This window comes from Herpailurus yagouaroundi, unplaced genomic scaffold (assembly GCF_014898765.1).
Source record: "Herpailurus yagouaroundi ecotype Mexico unplaced genomic scaffold, PumYag 419, whole genome shotgun sequence".
NCBI classification, from domain to species: Eukaryota; Metazoa; Chordata; class Mammalia; order Carnivora; family Felidae; genus Herpailurus; species Herpailurus yagouaroundi.
In genome coordinates, this window is record NW_024412636.1 from 485,409 (window position 1) to 512,665 (window position 27,257).

At 49.8% G+C, this 27,257-nt stretch overlaps 2 protein-coding genes across 6 annotated transcripts in view; one reads left to right on the forward strand and one right to left on the reverse strand.

The window, feature by feature from the left end:
* The window catches only part of CFAP92 (cilia and flagella associated protein 92 (putative)), an 83,419-nt gene extending 66,905 nt beyond the window's left edge, over positions 1–16,514 (forward strand). For all 4 annotated transcript variants that reach the window (XM_040463711.1, XM_040463710.1, XM_040463713.1 and 1 more), the window contains 4 exons: positions 11,570–11,734; positions 12,291–12,503; positions 12,604–12,748; positions 16,401–16,514. In XM_040463711.1, coding sequence (XP_040319645.1) covers positions 11,570–11,734; positions 12,291–12,503; positions 12,604–12,748; positions 16,401–16,435 — 558 coding nt within the window. In that variant the 3' untranslated portion in view covers positions 16,436–16,514. The remainder of the gene's footprint in view (positions 1–11,569; positions 11,735–12,290; positions 12,504–12,603; positions 12,749–16,400) is intronic.
* ACAD9 (acyl-CoA dehydrogenase family member 9) overlaps positions 14,196–27,257 on the reverse strand; it is a 47,634-nt gene continuing 34,572 nt past the window's right edge. For both annotated transcript variants that reach the window (XM_040463718.1, XM_040463720.1), the window contains 10 exons: positions 23,662–23,737; positions 22,033–22,103; positions 21,655–21,774; positions 20,378–20,506; positions 18,383–18,462; positions 17,528–17,654; positions 17,246–17,323; positions 16,654–16,782; positions 15,945–16,017; positions 14,196–15,088 (listed from right to left, as the gene is read on the reverse strand). In XM_040463718.1, the coding sequence (XP_040319652.1) occupies positions 14,988–15,088; positions 15,945–16,017; positions 16,654–16,782; positions 17,246–17,323; positions 17,528–17,654; positions 18,383–18,462; positions 20,378–20,506; positions 21,655–21,774; positions 22,033–22,103; positions 23,662–23,737 (984 nt within the window). In that variant the 3' untranslated portion in view covers positions 14,196–14,987. The remainder of the gene's footprint in view (positions 15,089–15,944; positions 16,018–16,653; positions 16,783–17,245; positions 17,324–17,527; positions 17,655–18,382; positions 18,463–20,377; positions 20,507–21,654; positions 21,775–22,032; positions 22,104–23,661; positions 23,738–27,257) is intronic.

The window sequence follows — 27,257 nt, forward strand, 5'->3', positions numbered from 1 at the left end:
TAGAAACTGTTCTGCTATATAGCTGTTTCCTCCCCCTCCTTTATTTTATTATTGTTATATCTATATATGCAGTAATCCCCAAATATGGTATTATTATTGTTTTATGCAGTCAGGTCTTTTAAAAGTTGAGAGAAGGAAAAATGTATATAATATTTTATATTTACCACATATTTATCTTTTCCAGTGATTTTTCAAACATTTATTTTTGAGGGGGGAGGGGCAGAGAGAAGGCAGAGGATCCAAAATGGGCTCTGCACTGGCGGAAGAGAGCCCAAGGAGGGGCTCAAACTCATGGGCTGTGAGATCATGACTTGAGCCAAAGTCAGACGCTCAACTGACTGAGCCATCCAGGTACCCCTGTTCCAGTGATTTTTTAAATGTAAATTCTAGTTACCATCTGATGTCATTTATTCTCAGCTTTAAAGGATTTCCTTTAGTATATTTGATAATTTGCAGGTTACTACCAACAAATTCTACCTTTATCAGAGGATATCTTTATTGACCTTCGATTTTGAAAGATGGTTTTTGTGGGACACAGAATTCATGGTATATTTACCAAGAACTTTTTTTTCTTTCCAGCACTTTGAAAATGTTATTACATTGTGTCTCTGTTGTTTCTGTTGATGTTTAGCCATTAAATCGTATTTCCTTGTACATGATGAGTCATGAGTCATTTTTTTTCCTTGCTGTTTCTAAGATTTTTATCATTGTATTTTTCTTTCAACTGTTTGACTCTAATATGTACAGGTGTAGATCTCTCTATATTTATCATACTTGGGGTTTATTGAGCTTCCCTAGATCAGTAGATTAATGTTTCGGGTCTTTAGTTCTTCAATACTTTTTGCGGCTTCTTCCTCTCTCCCCACCCTCCCTTCTCAGACTTCCATTATGTGCATGTTGGTTCACTTATTAATATCCCATACGTCTTGAGGCACTATTAATTTTAAAAAAATATTCTTTTGGGGCACCTGGGTGGCTCAATCAGTTACACGTCTGATTTTGGCTCAGGTCACAATCTCGCGGTTAGTGAGTTTGAGCCCCGCATCGGGCTCTGTGCTGACAGCTCAGAGCCTAGAGCCTGCTTTGGATTCTGTGTCTCCCTCTCTCTCTGCCCCTCCCCTGCTCACGCTCTCTCTCTGTCTCTCAAAAATAAAAAAATGCAAAAAAAAAAAAATTCTTTTGTTTCTGTTCCTCAGCTTGGATAGTCTCTGTCTTCAGGTTCAGATTCTTTGTCTGCTTAAATCTGTTGTGTCCCTCTAGTGCATTTTTCATTTCAGTTACTGTACAATATAACTGCAGAGTCTTCCTGTAGCTTTTTTAAATTCAGATTGCCTATGTCTTTTTTTTTTAATGTTTATTTATTTTCTGAGAGAGGGACACAGAGTGTGAGCAGAGGAGGAGCAGAGAGAGAGGGAGACACAGAATCCGAAGCAAGCTCCAGGCTCTGAGCTGTCAATACAGAGCCCAAAGTGGGGCTCGAACTCACGAGCTGTGAGATCATGACCTGAGCTGAAATCTGATGCTCAACCAACTGAGCCACCTAGTCACCCCTCAGATTGTGTATTTCTTGACTTGGGGTATACTTTCTTTAAATTTTTGAAATAATTTTCTTTAAGTTTTTTGTTTTTGTTTTTGTTTTTTGTAGTAATAGCCACATCGAAATCTTTGCTAAAGTCAACCAGCTGGACCTACTGGACGGTTTCTAGTGACTACTTTATTTTCCTGAATAAGGTTTACAATTTACTATTTCTTTACATGTCTCCTAAGTTTTGGTTGAAAACTGGACATCTAAGGGGCAACTGGGTGGCTCAGTTGGTAAATCTGACTTTGGCTCAGGTCATGATCTTGCTGTTTGTGAGTTCGAGCTCTGTACTGACAGCTTGGAGCCTGGAGCCTGCTTCAGATTCTGTCTCCCTGTCTCTCTGCCCCTCCCCTGCTTGCACTCTGTCTCTTTCTCAAAAATAAGTAAACATTAAAAAAAGAAAGAAAGAAAACTGTACATTTAAAATGCATTGCAGTAGGGGCGCCTGGGTGGCTCAGTTGGGGGACTCTTGATTTCAGCTCAGGTCATGATCTCTTGGTTGGTGGGATCGAGCCCCACCTTGGGCTCTGAGCTGACAACATGGGGCCTGCTTGGAATTCTCTCTCTCTGCCCCTCCCCTGCTCTCTCTCTCACGTCTCCTCTGCTGGTGCAGGCAGTCAGCAAGTGATGTATGAAGAGCATATCAAGGTGGCTATTTCATTTCCTGTGTCTCCCCATTAATTAGTTTGCTTGCCTGTTGCTTGCGCCAGGTAGGACAGCAACTCAGGTCTGCTGAGCAGCTCGCCTGCTCTGTTGGTTTGCTGCTGAGATTGCTGTCATTGCTTATAATTGGCCCTGCCCGTGGGCTTTGCAAGCCGCAGTGCAGATCAAGTAAGTGTGCACTCAAGTGGGCAGTGCAGCTGGTGATCTTCCTGACTCACACACCCTCGGAGAACTACTGCTCGAAGTGCTGGGGACGGTAGGAATGACGTTGACTCTTCCTGTTCTTACCTGAAGTTGAGCACATTTCCGTGAATAAACACTTTGAAGTTTTTTGGTATGCTTTTGGACAGTTTCCAGTGGTTGCTTTTGATGGTTTTGTCCAGTTTTATTGTTTTTTGACGGAAGGATTGGACTCCTTACTCCACCGTACTAGAAGTCCTGTCTTCCCCCTAGCTAACTTCAAATTTTTACTTATTTCTATTCTTGCGATGATGTGTGCGTGTCGTGTCTACTTAATCCTTTGCTTTACTATTTTTTTTTCTTTCAGAAAGTTTTTGTAGATAATGAACTTTCAGGGTGCTTGCAGGTCCATGGCTATCATTGTCTTTGCACTTGAATAGCACCTGAACTGTTTTTGAGATTATGCTTTCAAATCCCTGCACTCAGCCTTCCCCCCACCACCCACCAAACCCATCGCTTTCTAAAATCAAGAATTGTGGGTAAGTCTGATACCCACCTGATCCTTTTTCCTTTTTAACTAGACTGTCATCTCCTCTGGAATCTTTTAAAACTTTCCCTTAATCCTTAGTGTTCACCTCGGTGTCGAGGTGGGAGCTTTTTGTTTTTCACTGAAGCTTGAAGGGCTTTCCTCCATTTTGTTTGCCCTCTTAATTTGTACTTGTTGGTATTTAAGATTTTTTTGATATTTATTTTTGAGAGAGACAGAGACAGAGAGTACTAGTGGGGTAGGGGCAGAGAGAGAGGGGGAGACAGAATCTGAAACAGGCTCCAGGCTCTGAGCTGTCAGCACAGAGCCTGATGTGGGGCTCAAACTCACCAACTGTGAGATCATGACCTGAGCCAAAGTTGGACATTCAACCACCTGAGACACCCAGGTGCAACCCCCTTTTTTTTCTTTAAAAATTTTTTAATGTTTATTTTTGAGAGAGAGAGAGAGAGAGAGAGAGAGCGCACACAAGTGGGGGAGGGGCAGAGAGAGGAGGAGACACAGAATCCGAAGCAGGCTCCAGGCTCTGAGCTGTCAGCACAGAGCCCGATGTGGGGCTCGAACCCACGAACCACGAGATCATGACCTGAGCCGAAGTCGGATGCTTAACCGACGGAGTCACCCAGGCACCCCTCTTCTAAAAAGATTTAAATTTTTGTTCATCATATTTACATTTTGGATCTATCAGGAATGAATTTTTTGTATGAGGGTAGGACTCTAATTTCATTTCTTCCACATGATCAATGGTACCAGCGCTTTGCTTAAATGCCCATCCCTTCCCAAATGATTTATGTTGCCTATTCTGTCAGATCAAGTTGCTTTTCACACATGAGTTTGTTTATGGGAGATTGAGATCTTTATTGAAATTGCATTTACGAATGCATTATTTTCTTCAAAGAACCAGTGTCTCTGTTGTTTTTTGATTCCATATTGTACACTTATTTCCTATTGATTTCTGCTCTTATTCCTTCTTCTTACTTTCTCTGGCTTGAATTTGCTCTGCTTTTTCTGATTTCTTCAGATGGATGTTTTGATTATTTTCAGATATGCGTCATTTTATTATCTTAGTGTATTTATTTTGGCTAAAAATTTCCTATGAACATCAAGTGTATCCCCGTTTTTATACATTGTATTTTCATGACTCAGTTAAAAATGTTTTCTACTATCCATTTTCATTTTTTGTTTGATCACTGGATTAGCTAATAGTATATTCTGTAATTTCCAAATACTTGGGGCTTTTTGTTACCTGTTTGTTTTTCAGTTCTATGCACTGCTGTCGGAGAATATGTTCTGTATAATTTCTATCCTTTGTTGATATTTTACAATCCAGAAAAGGTCAGTTTTGGAAAGTGTTCCAGAGTATTTGAGAAAAAAAATATATATCCTGCAGTTGTTGACAGTGTTCCAAATACATCAACTTTGCTTTGTTTTTCAAACCTCTATCCTGATACTTTTAAGTTCTGTTTCTTCTCTCAGTTACTAGGGGAAGTCTGTTAAAATCTCCAAATGGGATTATGGATTTGTTTCTTCTCTCCTGGTTTTGCTTTATATCTGCTCGCTTATGTTTTAGATATACACAAATTTAAGACTGCTTTATCCTGTTGATTTGATTTTTATAAATATGATAAGACCCTTTGTCTCTGGTAATACTTTTTAGAGCAAATACCATAAAATGCATATATCTTAAGTATATAGCCTCATTCATTTCCATCTATGCACATACCTGTGAAACCATTACACAGATCAGGGGGCAGAAGGTTTCTATCACCCCAAAAAGTACCACGCTCCTTCCCAATTAACTACTATCTTGAATTCTGTCATCATGGAATAGGTTTGCTTGCTATTTGTTGGACGTTATATAATGGAACCATACAGCATGCATCCTCACACTGGCTTCTTTTGCTACACAAATATATTTATAAAGATTTATTACATATTTGTTGCTGTGCAGTTTTCCATTATGCATATGCCACAATTATTTGTTCTCCTGCTGATTTCCATTTGTGTTGTTTTCCAGGGTATTTTGGGGGAGGCTATTATGGCTAAAGTTGCTATGGTGTTTTTGTACAGATCCTCTTTGTTGGACCCATCTACTCATCCCTTTGGGCATATACCTAGGAGTAAACTTACTGGGTCATAGGGTAGGCATGTGTTTAACTTTTAACTGCCACATTTCCGAAGTGGTTGTGCCATTTCACACTTCTGCCAGCAAATACAGGAGTGTAGCTTTCCATCTGTGCTGCAGTGTTGCAGACACTTGAATTTGTCCATCTTTATAGTCTTACCCACTCTGGTGAGGTGTACTGGTATTACATTTTAATTCTAATGTGCCTTTCCCTGATGAATAATAATACTGAGCACCTATTTTCACCTACTGTTGGCTATTTGTATATTTTCTTTTGTGAGGTGCCTGCTCAAATGCAGTTTTTCCTCCAGCTCATCTGGATCTTGCTTTTTTTTTTTTTTTTAATCCAGATAAGCTGTGAGTTACATGCATTACAAGTATCTGCGTGCGTGGCTTGCCTTTGCATTGTTTCAGTGTCCTATTTTGAGGAGACGTGTTTCAATTAGTTCCATTTATCATGGTTCTCTGGTTAATTTTGGGGGGACATTTTTCTTGGCAGAATGCTAGCTTGGCAGTTATTTTCACACTTTAAAGCTGTCAGTTTTGCTCTTTTTTAAGATACTGTCCTCTCCTGGTTGCATTTAACATTGTTCTCCTTTTTTAAAAATTTTTTAGTGTTTATTTTTGAGAGCAAGAGTGAGCGCACGAGCAGGGGAGGGGCAGAAAGAGAGGGAGACACAGAATCCAAAGCAGGCTCCAGGCTCTGGACTGACAGCAAAGAGCCCAAAACGGGGCTCGAACCCACCAGCTCTGAGATCATGACCTGAGCCAAAGTCGGATGCTCAACCGACTGAGCCACCCAGCTGCCCCAAAATTGTTCTCCTTTTCCTTTTGTTTTACTATGATGCTCCTAGGTGTATTTTTCTTTGTATTTATCTTGCTATGGGTTTGTAGAGCTGATGGAATCTGTGGCTTGATATCTTTACATTTAAAAAAAATCTAGACCCAGTATTTCTTTTCAAAAATACTTCTGTTCTAGTCAAGTTCTCTCTCCCTGTCCTCCTGGGATTCTAATGACAAGTTAGATATTTTCACTATGACTTACGTCTTATATTACTTATATATCCCATGCTTTTATTTTTCCGTGTTTTAGTGGGTGTTCTTCAATCTGGATATTTTTTTAAATGTTTATTTTTGAGAGAGAGCATGAACAGGTGAGGGATGGGGGAGGGGGGAAACAGAGGATCTGAAGTGGGCTCTGTACTGAGAGCAGAGAGCCCAATGTGGGGCTCGAACCCATGAACCATAAGATCATGACCCTTGCCAAAGTAGGACACTCAACTGACTGAGCCACCCAGGCGTCTTCAATTTATACCATACGGTAGTATACAGTACAAATTTTAACTAATCTATCTTAACTCATTGATCTCTTCTGCTGGATGTTCATTCTGCTGTTAAACCCATCCAGTGAATTATAATTTTAATGATTTAAAAAATTTTAAGATTTCCATTTGATTCTTCTATGGATTCCAGATATCTAGTTCAATTCTCCACCTTTTCATTTAGCTTATTATATTAATCGTAATTCCAATATCTGGATTATCTTGGGTTTCTTTATATTACCTACCTTTTCTCTTCGTTTTCCTATTTGGTCCTGTCATGTTGTCACAGAAGGCATGATTTCCTTCTATTTTATGGCTGAGTAATATTGCATTGTGTAACACACACACACACCCCACTCCACATCTTTGTCCATTCATCCATGGATAGACACAGGCTGCTTCCACATCTTGGCTATCAGAAATGCTGCAGTGAACATGGAGGTCCATATATCTTCTTCAGTTAGTGTTTTCATTTCCTTCAGATAAATACCCAGTAATGGAATTGCTGGATCATATGGTAGTTCCATTATTAATTTTTTGAGGACCTTCCATACTATTTTCCATAGCCGCTGCACCAATTTACATTCCTACCAAGGGTACACAAGGGGTCCATTTTCTCCACACCCTGTCAACACTGGTTATTTCTTGTCTTTTAAATAATAGTCATTAAAACGTGTGGGGTGGTTTTGATTTCCATATTCCTGATGGTTAGTGATGTTAAGCATTTTTTTATTTACCTGTTGGCCATTTGTGTATCTTTTCTGGAAAAATGTTTGTTCAGATCTTCTGCCCGTTTTTAATCAGGTGTGTTTTGTTGTTTTTTGCTTGTTGCTATTGAGTTATAGGAGTTCTTTATTTAGTTTAGGTATTAACCCCCTTATTGGTTGTGTCACTTGCAAATGCCTTCTCCCATTTAGTAGGTTGCCTTTTCATCTTGCTGATGGTCTCCTTTGCCATGCAGAAGCTTTCTAGTTTGATGTAGCCCCACTTGTTTATTTTTGCTTTTGTCAAATCCAAAAAAATCATTGCTAAGATGGATGTCAAAGAGTTAACTGCCTATTTTTTCTTCCAGGACTTTTATGGTTTCAGGTCTTAGATCCAAGTCTTTAATGCATTTTGAATTGATTTTTGTGTATGGTGTGAACTGCGGTCCAATTTCTTTCTTTTTTTTTTGCATGCGGCTGTCCTATTTTCCCAGCACCACTTATCAAAAAGACCGTTCTTTTTCCATTGTATATTACTGGCTCCTTTATTATAAATGGACTATATATGTGTGGTTTATTTCTGGGCTCTATTCTGTTCCATTGAACTTTGTGTCTATTTTTATGGCAATACCATACTGTTTTGATTACAATAGTTTTGTGATATAGTTGAATCAGGAAATGATGCCTCCAGCTTTGGTCTTTCTCAAGATTTCTTGGGCTCTTTTGTGGTTTGGTAAAAATTTTAGAATTGTTCTATTTCTGTGAAAAATGCCATTCGAATTTTAATAGGGATTGTATTGAATTGGTAGATTGCCTTGGGGTGTTTCCTTAAATGATGAACACTGTATAGGAAAAACTGTATCTTCCTACAGAGAGGATTTAATTTTCTTCCAGTAGGCCAATGAAGGACAAATTCCCCTAAAAAGGCTTATCCCTTGTTTGCATTTATTTCTAAGCACAGATTTTCTGAATTTTCGACTATAAGCTTAGGGTGTAAACAGGTGCCTTCCTCCTTGGCACACTCTGAAATCCAGTTTTTGCTTCCCAGCATGGTGACACTTTCCAAAATACCTGCTGAACATTGAACCTCTTAGCTGTTTTTTTTTTTTAATGTCTTTTATTTCTGAGACAGAGTATGAGTGGGGGAGGGGCGGAGAGGGAGGGAGACACAGAATCTGAAGCAGGCTCCAGGCCCTGAGCTGTCAGCACAGAGCCCAACGTGGGGGGTTGAACCCACGAACCATGAGATCATGACCTGAGCTGAAGTCGGTTGCTCAACTGACTGAGCCACCCAGGCGCCCCAAAACTCTTGGCTGCTTTTTCTGCCTGGGTTCTTGTCTGCTCCATTCATCTCATTCATGAGCAATTTAGGAATCAGCAAATAAATACCTTGAGAGTAAACTGTGTAGGGTGGGTGGGGGAGGATTCAATGTTTTCTCCTTCTCTCCAGGTTCTTGGCCCCTCGAATTCTGACTTCCTTGATCACTATCCAGTGATGTCAAGCAGATGTCCATTTCTCTCTGCAGTCCTGTCAGTTGCTTAATAAACTTTGAGGCTGTATTGTTAAGGGGCACAAATGTTCATGACAGTTATACCTTCTTGCTCTGTTTCTCAATATACAAAGTCTTTTTGTGCCTCTTGATAGATTTTTATCTTGAATTATGTGGTCCAGTCTTCCGAATGCCACTCCAGTTTTTCTCGTCTTGGTTTTGTGGTTCCTTTTTGCCTAGTTTGTATTCTTCCTCCCTTTAATTGCAACCCTGTATCTTTTGGTCTAAAGCCATTCTTTTTTTTTTTTTTTTTAATGTTTATTTATTTTTGAGACAGAGAGAGACAGAGCATGAACGGGGGAGGGGCAGAGAGAGGGGAGACACAGAATCGGAAACAGGCTCCAGGCTCCGAGCCATCAGCCCAGAGCCTGACGCGGGGCTCGAACTCACGGACCGCGAGATCGTGACCTGGCTGAAGTCGGACGCTTAACCGACTGCGCCACCCAGGCGCCCCTAAAGCCATTCTTTTTAAAAAGATTTATTTTGTAATTAAGCTCTACACCCAACACGGGGTTTGAACTCACGACCCTGGGATCAAGAGTCATATATGCTTTACTGACAGGGCCAGCCAGACACTCCTAAAGCAGTTTGTACAGACAGCATGTTAGCCTGAGATTTGCCAGTTGGCAAACAAGCCATTTACTGAGAGTATCGTTAGATTAGGCTTTTGAGGCTCACTTTCTTTTAAATTCTTCCTTTCTTTGGTTAGACCAAAGATTTAAGAGTTACACATTCTTGGTTTCTAAGGTGGCTGTCCTAAAGACCACATTCATTTTTGTAAATTCCTACTGAATTCTGAAACTTTATTAAAGTGTATTCTGAGATCGAGAGAGTGTGTGCAAAAGGGGAAGAGGCACACAGAGAAAATCCCAAGCAGGCTGCGGCCTGTCAGCACAGAGCCCAACACGGGGCTTGAACCCATGAACTGTGAGATCATGCCCTGAGCAAAAATCAAGAGTCGGACATGCAAATGACTGAGCCACCCAGAGGCGGCCCCTGAAACTTTTTATATTAATACCCTCCTTTTATCTTTTCCTATGCACACCTTACCATCCCTTTTATATATTAAGTCTCCAGGATTTCAGTTCTAGGTTACTATGCTTTTCTGGTCCTTTTTAGACAAGAAAACATCACTTGGTACCTTTGTCCAAACTCTTGGGTTTTCCTCCTCCCTTTTGAATTTTCTTCCGAGTGTATTTTCAAAGTCTCTGCCTAAATTCCCAGGCCTTGCACACCTGACACACTCACCTCAACTGACGTACAGTCCTAGGTTCAAGTTCTCCACCTTGTTTCCTGCTCTTGTAGAATCTGAGGTCAGTCTGGTACTTTTCCCTTCACAGGTGGCCTGCTGTCTCTTGGGGTCTCACACTTCATGAACAGTGTGTCCAGGCTTGGAAGTTTCCTGATCTATTCTGATGTTCCTGCTTTCTTAAAAGTTCTGATTCCCATTTCCCCCTTCCTTTTGGGGCTTCTGTTATTCACACATTTTGAGTTTGGTTCCCATTCCCTAAACTCAGGCTTGCTGTCTGAGCCTGGATTCCAGTTCACTTTGCGGCGTCTCACTCGCCCACGCCCCCGATCTCAACTCTTGTGTGTTGCGCCCAATATTTGTTTCTTTCGTCTGCCGCTTTTAGGATTGCATGTACGATACATTTTTATCCCATCCCTTCCAATAGCTTGGCTTCAGTTCAGTTTGTGCCTCTGGTCTTGGATACTGGTCCTCCTCCTCAGGCATCTAGTTACTTTGGCTGAAGAGTCCAACTTTCCCTGCAGCCTCCACCCCCAGGGCAGAGAACGCCAGGCGTCCAGAAACACCGTTGGCCACTGTTTTGACCTCATGTAATCTCTTTTGGTTGGAACTTCAACCTCAAACTCCAGGAAGTATCGTAAAAGGAAGAAGCGGTCTCCCTTAGGTCTGAGGACTTGCACTTTTATTAACGCAGACTGACTCATTCCGACCAACCCTCCCGCTGGAAAAACCGGACCAAATACTCAGTGCTCTGACGAAGCCATGTGTGTGCCACCACAGGGTCCTAGCTCAGATGGCCCGTCTGGCACGGTCATCTGGAAGGTGCTCCAAGGCAAGAGTTTTGTCCCTCACCCGATGACGTGTGGCCTGCCTTTGCCTTCAGTCCCTGTTGCTCTCAGCCATGCGGGTCCTACTGCCTTGACCTTTCCTTCGTGTCTGAGTCACAGATTTATTTAATCTTTCCCTTGGTTACTTTGCTTTCTCTTACACAAACTGCTCAGAGACTAAGACGCTGGGGCTTGGCCTGAAGTAGTGGTTAGTATGTGAGTCAAGGTCACCATCTTCGGTTAAGAAAAAAAAGTTCCTTCAAAGCAAAAGATGGTGACTTTGCCGGAGGTGCACAGGCAAGTAAAGGGTAGGCTATGGGTGCTGCACAGTACGGAGTGCAGCTTCCTCTTGGGGCCCCGCCACCTTTCCCTGCACTGTTCTCTTTCCTCACTGCTGTTTTCATTCACAAAGGGAGCTGACAAACCATCGTGGGGCTCTGGAGAGACGGGGACGCTCCCTATGTAGTCAGCACTGAAAGGTGACCACGGGCAAGGATGGTATATACCACGAAAACCTGAAGCTTCTCCCACTTCTGGCCATCTGAGCCACAAATTCTCTCCGTGGCTGGGTGCTGTGTGTTCTAGTTACGTCGACCTTACTTACGCCAATCTCCTTTCTGGTCCCGAGTTCCACCCCGGACAGTGAGGCGTTGGACCCGATGGCCCTCTGGCAGTGTTCTGGGATGGAATGGCCACCCTGGTGCTCAGGAAGTGACACCTGAACCACAGCCATGTCCCAGGGGTCCGCTTGCTCCACACAAGCTGGCAGCTGGTGTCGAGGGGCCTGTGTGCGGGTTGTGACTCGTGTCTCTTTCTTCAGAAAAATATTGCCGGGGTCTACCAGGTCGGCAAGAAGCCTCCGAAGTCTGTGCTGAAGGTGATCAGAATCGCAGCGCCTGCCAAAGACGCAGTTTTTAACTACAGCATCCAGACCCTGAATTCCACACAGCTTGCCAAGAAGGAGCTGTATCGAGAGATGGCCAAGGTGAGAGGCCCAGAGAGGGAGGCAGTGGATGCTTGCACTCCAGAGTAACAGCTAACCCGGTGAACCCTCTCCTCTTGTGACCGTGCTGCCTGGAGGTCAGCAGGCACTCTCCGACGTGCACAAGAGAGTCAACCAGTGAGGGGAAGGAGATGGGGGGGGTCGCACCCCAGAGGGAGAGGTGTTCTGTTCCCATGTTACACGTGAATCCTCCACACGTGGGAGAGCCAAGCCATCCTCAACACATGCTCCCAGGCACCTGTCTGCACACAAGTGTGGAGGCCTCGCCTTCCCTAGAGAGCTCTTGTCGCCGTCACCCCGAAGGAAAAGCCTTGGCTGAGGCTGCCAGCACATGACCTTTAGAAGAGGGCTGCTTCCGTCGAGAACACCCACGCCACCCTCACGGTTCAGTTACTCTGGAGGTCTGGTTGTCAGGGACTGTCATTCTGTCCCCCCTATGCCGCCGTTTCTGACACCTGCTTGGAGACTGGAGGGCTAGTCGGCCCCGTCCGTGTCTGTTACCAGCCCTTCTACCCTCGTGTCTGCCCCTCGTTTCTAGGAGCCAAGGAAGAGGTTCACGTACTCCCAGAATTACCTCTCAGCCATGGTGGAGCCCCAGGACTCTGAGGAAGAAGAAAAGAAAGCCAAGAAGCAATCCCGCCAGGCCTGGCTCACGGCCAACGGATTCCAACTGACAGGTCTTCACAAAAGCACCGAAAGCGACCGTCACATCAGGCTGCCGCCCGTTGGCATGGTCACAGAGCTGAACGAGGTCCACGGGGGGGGGGGGGGGGGCGCGGGGAGGAGTAGGGCCTCAGGCGGGGTGTGCACAGGAACCTCCCTCCTAACTTACTGTGCCGTTCTCCATGTAGGAGTGGAGGGAAAACACACCGCTCGCTAACGTGCTGGATCGAAGGAGGTGGACGTGGGACCGGCGCCATCAGGACTTTGACCTGTACGGGAAGCCACCACTTTTCTTCGAGCTGCCCCCTTCTCCAGTGCTAAAGCCCAGAACAGGTAAGAGGCCTTTGCGGGGCTGAGCCTCCCGATGCCATGGACAGTTGGGAACTCTGCTGCTGTGCGTTTTGTGGCAGGATCCATTTCGCTTTAGCTGCCCAGACTTTCTGAGAGTCAGATTTGAGTTTGGCGTTAGCGGGCTGGGTGAAAACTCAGGGGCCCTGGATTCTAATTCCAGCTGTCATGCTAACTTGCTGTGTGACGTTGGGCAAGTCGCTTCACTGCTCTGGGTCTGGTTTCTTACAAAACGCAGAAGTCGGAAGATAGGTCTAAGGGCTTTCTGAGCCCCAACACACATTACCCAGGACTGGATGGATGCCTGGCCAGCGTCTGGGGGCAGGGGCTCTGGGCACCTCTGGGACCTTCTGACTCCCTTCCTATTCCAAGATGCTGCCATCCCTCTCTGGGGGAGGGAGGGAGCCTAGGAGCATGGGTCCCTCTCACCCTGTTTATGAAGATGGGCCTCATTTACAGGTTAACAGAGAATCCAGACTTGTTGGTTGCCAGAGCCTTTGCTCAGGGAGAGAGAGGAGAGAGAAACTCATCTCTGGTTTGCCAGAGAAACCTTTCTCAGAAAGCTAGACCAGATAGATAAAATGAATTTCTTTCTTCCCACAAGCCCCGAGGGCAGTGGGTAACAGCTCTGAGAAACAGGAGGAAATGCTGGCAGGCTGCTGAAATTGGCCTCCCTCCTGTCTGGCCCTTGCTGCCTCCCTGTGGAACAGGCTCTGGGGCTGCATGAAGGTCTCCTGGCCCGGCCCAGTGATGCCAGGCCCCACTGCAGGCCTTCCCAAGCCGCGTTCCCTGGGCACGGTGGGTAGCCAGTGCCAGCTGACAGCAGGCCACAGACGCATGCTGGGGCCTTTCCTCCCCACAATGTGTTTAAGGAAAACTCGGAAACGTTAGGTGGGAAAGGGAGATTTGAACCAGGGGCCCCAGCCTTTGAAACTCAGCTGGATGCAGAGAACCAGCTGCCGCCAGGGGCGACCATGACTCCAGGCCTACAGTGAAGCCCCTTTCCCGAGGGCTGCCCTCGGGGCGGGAGGTCTGAACAGATGCTTCCCTGGCAAAGGTGCTCCATGCAGCCTCCGGTCCTGGCACTATACTAGAAGGTTAGTACTCTCCATTTTGTACAGAATGCTTCCCTGCGAACAAAACACTAAGAACGTCAGGTTTCACTGGAAAGTCACGTTAAGACTTGTAAACTTTTACCTCTTGAAGATTAGTTCCCCAAACCCTGGCGGAGTGCTCAGGCCAGCCGTCCGTGCAGACTGACTTGTACTTGAAGGGAAAGGGAAGGGCCTGGCCGCCTCCTCCCACCTCCAGGTGATGGCCAAAGCGGGCTTTCTGGAGCCCCAAACTTCTCAGGACCAGGTGAAGCCTGGAAGCGTGCCAGTGTGAGCACGCAGGGACCAAGGCATCTGGCTAACAACATCAGAAAAGAGTCTAGAGAAATGCAAAGGTCTGTGTCACCTCAAGATTCCTTTTTGTCCCCCCTTCACGAGTGAAGGCCAACTTCTATAGAGACAGGAGGCAGGCCCCAGGCAAGAAACAGCATATGCCGTCATGCAGCCGACCATATGGTATTCACCCATCACCCGAGAAAGCCCAGAGACAGGGACTTGGTACTCCCTGGAGCATTGTGGCCTGGGCACCTGCCCCTCAGCATTCAGGGCCTTCCTCTTCCTGCGGGGTGAACACAAAGGAAACTGGAGGTCATCACCAGAGGGGGGATCCCAGGGCTCTGAGGAAAAACGTGACCAGTGCGGCAAAGGCTGAAACACAAACTACGTTTCCTGGTTTTCGTTAGTTCCCAGTATATGTTTTAAGTGTATACGTTCCACGTACACAGTTGGCAGGTGGTTTCTTGGAGAACACACAGCCCACCAGAAGAATGTGTGGTCCGGCAGAAGCAGCTCCCCAAGCCCGAAACCGGTCCCCGCCAGCCTCGTGCCACAGGCAGCGACGTCTCCCACTAAACTAGCAGAAGCCCCTCAAATCCCAGGTGTCACCAACTGCCTTCTCTCCGTTTCTTCAGCACCTGGGATCAGGTCAAGCAGCAGGGCCTGCAGGGCAAAGCCTAAAGAGGTACCTTGAGGCCAGGAGAAGGCCCTTTTGGTATAGACTGGGAAGAAACAGTTCCACTTGTAAAAAACCCCAAGTCCTCCACCTTCTGGAGAAAGAGTTGTCCAGCGATGGGCCATGGCTTGGGGGCAGCAAGGAACACTGTCCTCTTGCTTCAGGACGTCCTTTCCAGGGGGTGGGCACAGATGTAAGCTCGCTTCTCTAGGACTTGCTCGGACACTTTCTTAATCTGTTCATCTAGATTTTCTGGAGAATCTGGGAGGAAAAAAGAATAGATTTGTGATAACAGAAATATTCCTGGAACTTCTTTTTTTTTTTTTTTCAAAGAACAGCCCACCCACTGTGAAGGGAGTCCTGAAGGTGACCCTCTTCCTCCAAACCCCCAAGGAGGTGATTCTGGCTGCAGGGAGAAAGGAGGGAGAGGGGCTTCATCCCGTAAACCAAAGGGTTCATCCTGGTAACCCCGAAGAACCCTGGATCTTGTGGGAGCAGGGGCTGGAGAAGGACCCTTTCCCCAGGCAAGCCTGCCAGAGGAGCAAGCGTGTCTCCCTCCACAGCACGTAACAGACATGCCAGCACCCAGGGCCAGGAGCTGTACACGATCACGGGCTCCTCTCCTCCGTCACTTGGCAACAGGGGTGGGCTCTGCAGGGGACACGTGACACAGAGCCTTGAGGCCAAATGACCATAAGGCTCAGAAGAAGAATGTGAGCCGGGTGTTCCCAGACTTGGCCAAGTGGCTACAGTAGAAGAGGAGCATTCCAGACCAACAGCTGCATGAGCCAAAGCCTGGGACTTCTGCTAGAAGGCAGACTGATTTTCTCCGGAGTGCAGGGGGTGAAGAGGCAGGTAAAACGCTGCCTGCCTTTGCAAACCTTCACTAGGCAGCTGCCAGACTGGGGCTAGGCATGCTGGGCAGACACCTGTGGGGACTCTGACAGCCTTTGCTCCTGCCCGGCAGGCCAGCCCAGCTGACCCTCCGTCACTCAAGGGAGAGGTTGGTGAACAGCCAGCAGGCCCTGGGAGCCTGACAGGGGCCAGGAGCAGCTCACCGTCAACAGTCACCTGGAATTAGGCCCTCCCCTCCCACCCCCAAGGCCACCCTACTTACACTTGTCCAGCTGGGACAGGGTGAAGAGATTCTGGTAGTAAGCTTCGGCACAGAATATGTTGGCCAGGAGAACCTGCCAGAACCAAGGTTAAAGAGTTGACATAGAGACCTAGAGATGACATAGGGCACCCCCTTTCTGGTGTGTGAGCTTTAAGGAACTCCATCAGCCAAACTAAGCAGCTTGGCTAGAGTCAAAAGGCCTTGCTCAGGAGCCAGAGTCGTTATTCTAATTCCAGCCCTGACCCAACTAGTTAGCTAATTATGCGACACTCTGAGCCTTAGTTTCCTCTGTGGCAGGAAGGCCATCATAATCCTAGTGCCCACAGGCTATTGTGGGACAATGCATACGGCAGGTGCTCAGTTACGGCATCCGGCCCCTTGGGCAGGGTAAGGAAGGCAGCCGGAGGAGGGCACAGCTTTGGGACCCTCCTCACTCACCCACTCCTCTTCCCTCAGGTAGGAAGACAAAAGGGAGTAGCCTTGTGTCCTGAGCAGCACAGACCTCCTCCTCAGAACTGACCGCCAGTGCGGGCCACGGCCACAACTCAGCAAACCAGCAGCCTCCTGGACCACTACCGGGCTGAGGCCTTTGACCTGCCCAGTCCCTCGCTCCTGAGACTCCTTGACTGGGTCATGCCGCTCGCTGACCCCCTCCTCCAACCACTGGCCTCATTAAAGTTCAGAGGATTAAGCGGGCAGGGAGACTTACCTCATGGTCATGGTTGGGGAGCCCCACTCGGATGGAGCGGCTGGCCCGCGACAGCACCGCCGTCATGCCGTACAGGTTGATGAGGATGTTGGCCACCCGCTTTAGGATCATCTGCTCCTCCACGATGGTCTGGGAGCACAGAGCCCAGGGTGGAGCCTCGCCGCCCACGACCTCCCTCCCCGGGCACATCTTCACCAACCTCCAGGCCTCAATTCATGCCTAACACGGCCTCTCCCTTTGGGTTGGGGGAGGCTGGCTCACCGGATGCCCGGTTTTCCCTTCTGTCTCAGTTTCGGCAGGGGTCAAGGTGAGACCAGGTCCCAGGAAACTGAGACACAGGCTGGTGCTTACTGTGCTTCATGTCACCGGGAGCAGCAACAGCCCTAGATTTGGGCTCTAAGGAGCCTCTCTCTGTCTGGAAGGCACCCACCCAAGTGGCCCCTGGCACAGCCAGCCCCACTCCATGCCTCCACGGTGACCAAGATTTCTTTCTACGCCTGGTCCCAAAGGCGGACACTTCAGACAGCCCATCTCCCTGGCTCCCAAGTCGGAGGGGGCCTGCCCTCCCCAGACCTGGCAGGGGCCCAGGTACCTTGCCAAAGCGGAGCAGTAATGTCTCCACAGTGCGGCCAAAGTAATACACATTCTCCTCGAGCTTGCTGGCGCTGTCCTAGTATGTCAGAGGAGTCACTGCTCAGTGTCCCCTCCCCATGGTGCCCATCCTACCCAGACACGGCACGGCTGGGGCTCTGGGGCCCAGGCTCTGCTACCAGGCAGGGGCCATCTTCCCCAACGCCCTGGGCACAGCCCTCTGGAAAGGGACATCCCCCGGAAGGGCACCCAGATGGGGGGTATGCCAGCTGTGCCCACTCACCGCGACACTGGGGTGCACAGCTCCCAGCTTCCCTGTCAGCCCCATGTTCACGGTTCGGCCCACGGAGTCTCGAAGCTTCTGGCTGATGGTCTCAATGACAGTGCTCACATTGCCCCGTTTAAGCTCACTGCAGAAAGCCCATGGCCCCACGAACTCAGGCCCCACTGCTGGTTTCCACTGCCCAGCAACAGGGTCCCTAGTGGCACACCAGAACTGCAGGGCACCTCTTCCCTAGGACTATCCAAGGCATTAAAGGGACCTACTCAAGACCTATGTGCCGCCTGCCCTGGCCTGGGCCTGCTGCACGCTTGTCAGAGCAGCTGGTCCCTCTGAGTGGAGCCACACGAGTTCTCTCCTCAAGCAGCAGTCACAGCCGGCCCCCAGGTGCTCTCGGGTTAAGGAGTCTGCAAATAGTCTCAGCAACCCGTACGGGGTTCCAGCAGTGATTTCTAATTGCTCCGAGCCCATGACGGGGGTCCAGGGGAGCCATGAGGGAGAGAAGGAAGTGGTCTCCTGTTAGCCTGGGAGCCCAGCACCTGAGGGGTACCTCTCATTCCCTAGGTTCTGAGAACACAGCTCCCGGCAGTGTGGGAGGCAGGAGCTGCCAGTGGAGGCGGCCCGTGACTTCCTGAGGCAGCGGACCCTCCCATCACTTGCAGGTGCAGGCCAAGCTCTGGAGCCCGGCTTTTCATTTCAAGGCTCCTGTCCCCTTCCCTCCCTCCAGCCAGCCTGCGACTGAGCTGAGCACTGCATGGCTTCACTGGGACAGGGCGGCCTCCCTCCTCCAGATGCCCTGGGATGGGCCTCTGACGGGCAGGTGGGACCCGAGGAGCAGACAGTGGGGCTGGCACCTACTTGATCCTTGCGGTCAGGATGCGACCGGCGTGCTGCAGGCCCGTCAGGGCAATGTACATCCGGAGAATCTCGTTGGTTCCCTGTGGCCAGCAGTATGGAGGTCAGAGGCTGCCCCCTCGGGATGGCCTTGCCTGTGCTGTGCACGTGACTGGGTAGGCCACACCACTGCCCACCTGTCAGTGCTACAGAAGCTGCCGTTTTTGGAAGCGGCCTCACAAAGGGAGCAGGGCTGTGACCTGAGGGTCAGGGCAACACGCTGGCTACCACCTCCATGGGGAGGAGTTGCGGGCTGACCAGAGAACCATGGCCTCCCTAGGGACCTACCAATTCTCTATGACCAACTGCACAGGAGTCATTCCTTTCTCCAAGCCTCTACTTCGGCTTCTTTATGAGAGAAGCCACTTTCCCCAGTGGGGAGGGATGCTGATGCCCAGGGCGCAGCAAGAGCTGTGTGGGCACCACCAGATTCCTCGGGGCAGCCTCCGACCGTGCCCGAGTACCTGCTGCTGTGCCCACGCACACCACTTACTCCCCGGGATTATCTCAGGGAGCCAGTGGGGTTGCGGGTCACACAGCCAGCATGGGACACTGATCGCTACAGCCAGGCTGAGCCATGGACGGGAGACTCCCATGGGAGAGGAAGGAGAGCTTGGAGGACTGCAGGCCAAGCCATGCCCTGTCTCGCAGTCTAGACTAGAGCATTTGCTTCGCACCGAGGGGTCCGTGCCCCTCAGAGCTTCTGCCCCACCCAGTCACACAGGATTGAATTCAACCAGGCCGAGGGAATGGGGCCTCGGAAGAAGCATTCCTGGGGCAGCAGGGATGTGATGCATCCCCGTGCCCTTGGGACTCGTGACTTCAGGCTGGTCACATCCTGTGTATCCACTAAGAAAGAGGACCACAGGGGCTGGGATGTGGGGGGCACACCCTGAGGCCTTCCCCTGAGTTGGTAGCCCAGGAGCGGGGCCCCACCTGCACATGGTCTGAAGGTGGCCCTTCAGAAACCACACCAATTGCTCAGGCTCCGAGCCTGGTCCATGGGCCTGCCTCTCTTACAGCCTGCGTGCATCCTGAAATCCCATCCATCTCCACAGCCTCTGGACTCAACCTCTCTCTTCTGCTGCGGGCACCCGGCCTCTGGTCTCACCTCTGCAACCCACCCCCAATGTCAGCCCCAGGGAATCTCCCACAACGGGAATGTACCCGAGTCACTCCCTGCCCAGAAACCTCTGACGGCTTCCAGCACCTTCACAGTAACATCCAGACTCTGCTTATTGGCCACGGTCCTCCACAGCCTGGCTACTTGCCTCTCCTTCTTATCTACCTTCTTATCTACCTTCTGCCCCAGCTCCAGGACTATCTGCTGCTCCCACAAAGGTTTGCTTACTCTACCTAGTGCTGGCAGGCAAGGCCCTGTCTGGGCCTGGCATACTCCATCTCCTGTGCCTGGCCCAAACCATCCTCCCCTAGGCCAGGCCCAAGTTGTTTCTGCCGCCAGGGGCCCAGTGCACTTGCTTCCTGAGACTCCAGCTGATCTAGGGGGAGGGGCACCTCAGGCCCTCACTGCACTAGTTTGGCCGTGCAGTCAGACCATGAGCTCCCCGAGAGCTTCTCGGCGGCCCCCACGTCCCCTTTCCTTACCCCACTCGGCCTCTCCCCACTCACTGAAGTCCCTCTTTAGGCTTGTGAGCCCATGGAAGGAGGCAGTAATTAGACAGGGAGCGGTCAGGGCTGGGGAAGCCCATGGAGAGGACCCTCAGCTGCTTCAATACCCAGAGAAGGAAACCCAGACCCAGATAGAGCCCTGGAGGCAGAACCAGGCCCTCCCATGAGATCTCTGCTTGTCTCAACATAGCCAACGGAAGTGGCAGGCTCGGAAGAGGCCCTTGCATGGCCCCTTGGCCTCCCCTCCACACCTGGGGAAGGGGCTCTGTGAGGAGGGACAAACGAGAGCGCTCAGGGTGGGTGGTGGGGGGCGGAGTGGCGGGCACTCACCTCGAAGATGAGCAGGATGCGGGCGTCACGCAGCATGCGCTCGTACGGGTAGTCCCTCATGTAGCCTGAGCCCCCGAGGATCTGCAGCGCCTCGCTCACGCACTGCCAGGCACACTCTGAGCTGAACACCTGCCATAGACCCAGGACACGGTCAGCACGGGGACGGCAGGGCCGAGTCCCTTCCACGAGGGGGCCTTAGCCAGGGCGGGGTGACTGGGCACGGAGAACTGGTCTCTAGGATGAGACCGACCCTGTAGCAGCCCCGATGCAATCTCCCGGGGAGGCCTCAGGCAAGTCCTTTGCTTCCTGGACCACAATGACCAGCTCTGGCCCCCCACTCACTGTGACTCCTCCTACCTCTGAGGCTTCCTTACAGTGGAAGGGGCCACTCTACACCTTCCACAGAGGAATCTCCTGTCCTCCTCCACGAGGCCAGACCCTGCCCACCCAGGCCCTTTCACCCACAGCTCGCTCCTCTGCACAAGAGCTGCTTGGCCCAACACCCGGCTGGTGGGTGACACAAAGACACGTCTGTCCACACGTGAGCACCCGGACAGCAAAGTCACTGTCCTGCTCGGCTGGGAGCTCAGCCTCTGGGCAGGGGCTGCGTCCAGGGGCCGTCCCTGTGTCTGGCTGTCAGTGAAGGATGAGGGGGCACAGTGAATGCAAAGTGCCTGGCACAGAGACCTACTGACGGTGCCTCTAAAGCACCTCGAGACACAGCAGGGACTCTCCTCTGAGCTCCTCTCACCACTTCTCCTGAACCAGGGATGCCTCTTTTATACTGGAGCTTAAAAACAAACAAACAAAACAAAACAAAACAAAACACTCCTCACCGCCCCCCTCCCCAAAATGAAGGTACTGAAAACTCCAGTATTTACCCAAAAAACAGGAAGGCTGAACACTCACAACAAAAGTCCTAAGAAAGCTTGGCTGCTGTTTTATACTGACGTGAAATTACATACGTGGCCTAGATTTTTCTCCATCTGCTACAGACGGGAGACAACTTGGCACAAACTGTGCTCAGGAGACACTGACCTGTCCTGGAAACGCACTCAACTGGGCACTGTTCTTTGCTGCTTCTCCTATGCTATCCTGGTCTCTCCACGTGCGTCCTAGGGCGGTACCTGGCACGTGGTGGGGACACCACAGATACTGGGTCGATGATAAACTGGCCTATCAGCTAAAGAGAAGAGGAAGGTGGCCGGCAACACTGGGTCTGAAAGGCCACAGCTAAGGAGCTGCTCTTGCTCTCTCCCGGGCTGTGCGGGGATTACCTTCACCATGGCAGCCTCGATGGAGCAGTCAGGAAACCCTGGTCGGTCCAGCATCCCTGCGGTGAGGTAGGCCATACTTTCCATTACATAAGCCTTCTGAGCCATCAGGGCAAACTTTTCCTGGGGTGTTCAGAAAAAAACACAATCGAGAAACAATTTGCATGTGCTGAGACCCAGATGTGCCAGCCAGCAGAGAAGGCAATTAAGGCCAAAGCCTCGGTGCCCAAGAGAACCAAGCCCCGGCATCCCGAACAGGGAGGCACGTTATCTCGCCGTCTTCCAAACCGCTGCACGAGAGTCCCCAGTACAGACCACGAAAGCATACGTGTAACGCCCACACGTGAAATCAACACACGCAGCACCCACAACCTTCAGTACCTGAATTAATCCAAATTCGCTGAGGTTCTTGTTGAACTGTTTCCTTGTGCAGGCATATTCGGCAGTCATTTCTGGAGAAGAGCAGAGTCATCACAAACCATTTTCTGGCTATCCTAGAATGATCTCCTAAGGCTATCATCAAGTCCCTGCGAACACTCAGGCAGGAGCTGTGAGAAGCAGGTCGGCTGAGACCAAACGCCCTGCAAGATGGCGCTGCCCCTTCCTAGTGTATCTGGTCAGAGGAGTGGCCGTCCACTCTCCGGGTGCCTCAGCAGTGGACAGGGGCACAAGCACAGAGTTTAGAGTCGGGCCCGACCCTGGTGCTTTTCCTTACCAGATAGTAGGCCGGGCCAAGCAGCCAACATCCCTGAGCAACACTACCGGCCTCCTAGCATGGCTGCCAAGGTTATCAGAGGAAGGTGTAAGGCACCTAGCGAGAGCCAGGGCCCCAGAAGCACCCCGACAAGAGGTGCAGGCTCACCCCTGTCCCAGCCGTCCCTCACCAGAGCAGGAGGGCAGCCTGTTTTGTGTATAGCTGTGAACAGGTGCCCAGCTCTGAGGTCACCTGAGAGGACACGGCAGCCTCCCAGCAGTCGGCAGCAAAGGCCAGCCCCGCCCCCTGCGGTGTTCTCTGAACGTTTCACAGGCGTGATCCAACCACGGTCTGGCCCCCATGATGGGTTCAGGAGGTAGACAGGCACCCACATTCACACATTCCTTCTGGGCCTCGGGATCGCAAGAGTCTACATCCTTTGGAGACAGGCTAACCATGGGCGCCCCTACGAAGCTCTTGCTTCCTCATGCTTCTTGAGTTTTCCTGACCGGGAAGGGGAAGCAGAGGCCCAGACGGCTTCAGGGGCCGTGGCAGCTCAGCAAAGTGAGATGAGCCCGGAGCTTGGAGTCTGACAGGGTCAGCTTTTGGCCCAGGTGAGTGGCCTCGGGCAAATGAGTGATCCTTTCTGAGTCTCAGGCTCCTCATCTACGAAATGGAGAGAAGAGCCTAAAACAAAGCCTCTCTGTCCCCACCTGGCCCTGCACTCTGAGGACTTCACAAGCACTCTACCAGCCTCCAGGTAACCCTCAGCTCTGTGCCTTTCCCTTCAGTCACTTCCACAAAGCTGACATCCTTGCCCAACAAAAATCCTACAGGGTTAAGTTCGCTGACAAAAACTTCTAGGTTTCAGGTATGCTAATGGAAAAAACAAAGGCAACATCCCGAAACCAAGTGATAGGAGTCCCACTCCTCACCCACTGAGTCACTACAAAATGGGCATCTTGTGAGAAATAGCACTACTGTGCTGCTCACATCTGTATGTTTGCTAAGTAGCTCTGTTCTTAGTGGTCAGAGTAGCAACCCCTCTTGACCTCTGGCAGACTACACCGGCTCCCCCCATCCTTTGTAAGTAAAACAGAGGAGTGTGAAATGGGAACATTAGCCACCTGGGCGCAGACTGACTAAAACTTTTGGTCTAAACCAAAGCCCACGTCTTAACCTGCAGCTGGGCTGTCTGTCCAGTGGCCTGGCTCAGCACCGGCCTGCTGCGAGGACGTGGCAGAGCCTCCGGGATGGAGTGGGGGCCGCAGTAGCAAGGTTGTGCCACAAAAGGCTCCTGTCCCCAATGTACCTACCGATCAGTTTCTTGAGCATCCCAGCCACCATGCTGCCCATGCTGAACCGCCCACTGTTGAGGATGTTCATGGCCACCTGCAGGGAGAGTGGGGGTAGCTCACTGGGACTGCACTGCCCAAGTGTCCTGCTCACCCCTGCTGTACTGGGAAAAGCCCAAGGGCCAGACCAAAGCACTGCTTGTCTATTTTTACCAGGTTTCATGAAGACAAAAGGCAAGTCGGTACAGAATTCTGTGCCAGCATCTGGGAAAGTTGTTCTGCCAATCCCCACCGGGCTGGGAGAGAGAGTAGTTCCCACACGTTACAACAAGGTAACTCAATCACAAACATCCTTGGAGTCACCCACATTATTCCAGAACAGGACAATTCTTAGTCCTCAGAGGAGAGGAGCAGAAACTAAGACCTACCAGGTACCCCTGCAAGCTACTTGGACTTTCCCACCACTCCTGAGAAATAGTGACCTGCCACGCCCCTACCATGCCTGTGATGCCTCAGAGGCAGGCTGGGGCTGAGGGCAGAAGGAGTCTGTGAACACCACAGTTTTCTTAAAAGCTCAACTTCAAGTGTATTACAGCTTTCGACTGAACGCTTATAGAGGACTTGGGTGAATAAATCATGCAGCCGAATCTGAATTTATGATCACTTGTTAACCTGAACAGGAGAATCTCAAAGCAGACTTTGTGAGGTTGGCAACAACTGCTGGGAGGGGCGAGTGCGGTTCCCGTGGGAATGCGGGAATAAGGCCCAGCCCTGGGTGCTGGATGGAGAGGGTGCCATTATGCGCCACCACAGTGTGACAGACACCCAGATCCTGCTCTGCTTCCTCCTGCGCCACCTCCGGCCTCACACTCCCTGAGTCTCGGGCCGTGGGTGTGCGCCAGTCTAGACCTGCCAGGACTATGATGAGGAACGCTAACGCCCCACCTTCATTCCCTCTGCCCACACAGGCTTGCGAAAGCCGGCTCACAGTTTTACGAATGAAATCCGTTTCGTGGCCTCTTCAGAGTTTATTCTTAACCTCATTAAAAAAATTGATTTTGAAGGAAAAAAAGATTTGAGAAGAGGTCTCATTCCCCAGAGGACCAACGACCTAAGAGATCTCACCCTTTCTCAAGAGGGGCTCCCGAGCTCAAGTGTCAATCCTACTTAACCCCGGGATCCACCCCCTGCCTGTGCAGCCCCAGAATGCTGCAACAGCATCCCTACTGCAGACCTCTTCGTCCATAATTTCTAAGCTGCATTCTACATCGCGGCCTGCCCACGAGCAAGACCCATACTCCACGCTTTCGACAGCCCCTGCCCGACCGTTCACTACCTCCATGCCTCAAAGATCTGACCATGGACAAAACCTCTGACTGTCCACAGGAAGAGGCTTACTTTTCTCCCACATCAGCCAGGCAATGTTCCCCTGGCCTTTGCTCATTTTGTGGTCTCTGGAATCACTCACTGTTTAGCGTTTAGGCTAACTGGCAAGTAATCCTACTAATAGCAAAGAGAGGGTTTTGGAAATCTTTCTTTTGTATATTAAAACTATTTTTTTTTCACCTACCACGATGGGAACAATGTGTTAATGCAGTGTGGAAAGGACTAGGGCAAGGGGCACTCCCACACCGCTGGTGGGTGGGCGCCGGCCCAACTCCCCACGCAGCTTGGCAGCAGGGGCCACGAACTAAAAACGTTCGTGCTCTCCCACCTGGCAAGTCTCCTGCTGGATGTTTAAACCCAGGACAAGTGTGTACAGCTACAAGCAAGGACATACACCACACAATCTGGTTCTGAGCAGGGAAGGTGTGCGAACAGTACCGCGTGCCCGATCTCAGGGACTGGGAACATCAAAGGTGCCGTCCCAAAGATATTCTGCACCATGAAATATTAACAACATATATTCACTGGCACGAAGACAAGACTGGAATTCTTGGTGAGCGAAAAACTACGGGCTGTATTACACAAATGGCGTTACCAAATATTTACGCGATGGATGTTCTTTAAAAAGATCAAAATCGGGGTGCCTGGGTGGCGCAGTCAGTTAAGCGTCCGACTTCAGCCAGGTCACGATCTCGCGGTCTGGGAGTTCGAGCCCCGCGTCAGGCTCTGGGCTGATGGCTAGGAGCCTGGAGCCTGTTTCCGATTCTGTGTCTCCCCCTCTCTCTGCCCCTCCCCCGTTCATGCTCTGTCTCTCTCTGTCCCAAAAATAAATAAACGTTGAAAAAAAAATTTTTTTAAAAAGATCAAAATCTAGGAAGATAAGCACCCAAACTGAACGATGAATATCAACTCTTGGAGTCAACCTTCAGTAATTTCATCTTTCCCATCTACATTCTCTTACCTGTACAGAACATCCGGGATAAACATACCATCGTGTGCATACAACTGTTCCCTTTTTGTCTGCCCACCTCTAAAGTCCTCTGGTAGACATCTACCGGGCAGCCGCTTTGGCTAATGGCACTCATCAGATTCTTGTAACACCCAGAAAGGGAAAGGTACTGCTGTGATCCCCGCTTCATAGCCAAGGTGGGTGGGGCTCCCCAGGGCAAAGATGCTTGCCCGGGTCACCCATGAAATTAGGGCAGGGCAACAGTAAAGACAAATAGCCCAGTATAAAACTGCGTAAAGGAGGGGCGCCTGGCTGGCTCATGTGGTGGAGCGTGCAACTCTTGATCTGAGGGGGGTGAGTCTGAGTCCCATGTTGGGTGCAGAGATTAGTACTGGTGAGGATGTGGAGAAAATGCACCTCCTTACATCGCTGCTGGCAACGTAACATGGTGCAGCCACTGGAAAAGTCTGCAGTTCCTCAAAAAGTTAAACATATAGTCACCACGTGGCCAGCAATGTTGCTTCTAGGTATACACCTAAAGAATTGAAAACACGTTGTTCACGCAAAGACTTACACGTGCATGTTCACAGCAGCATTATTGACAATAGTCTAAAAGTGGAAACAGTGCAAATGTCCATGAGCTGATGAATGGATTAGCAAGTGTGGTGTATCCACACGATGAGTATTATTCAGCCACAGAAAGGAATGACACGTGCCACAAGGTAGGTGAACCTCGAAAACATTCTGCTGTGTGAAGAGAAGCCAGACACAAAAGATCACATATGGATTCCGCGTATGCGACGTTTAAAATAGGCAAATCCACAGAAACAGAAAAATAGCGACACCAAAGATGGTGAGAGGAGCATGAGAAGGTATGGCATTTTTGGAGTGATAAAAATGTTCCAGAATTAGACCATGGGGATGGCTATACAACATAGTGAATATATTAAATAAACACCCATGTGTACATTTGAAAACGGTATATTTATGTTATGTGAGTCATGTCAATTAAAAACAATACTAAATCTGACTCCAAGAAAAATTAGGGCAGGGACTCAGGACCCAGGGTTGTGCATTCAGAGAACTGGAGCTTCTTCAACGCCCACTGGCCTGCTTTCTTACCCTCGCTGGAGAGAGGACTCCTAACCCTCCTCAAGGCAAACAAAGCCTTGCAGAGGAAGGAGATGGAGTTCCAACTACACACTCCCTCTTCTGGGAACCAACTCTTCTCCACTCCGATTTCCCAGTGGAGAATTATGCATTTACCTGGCAAGTGCACTGG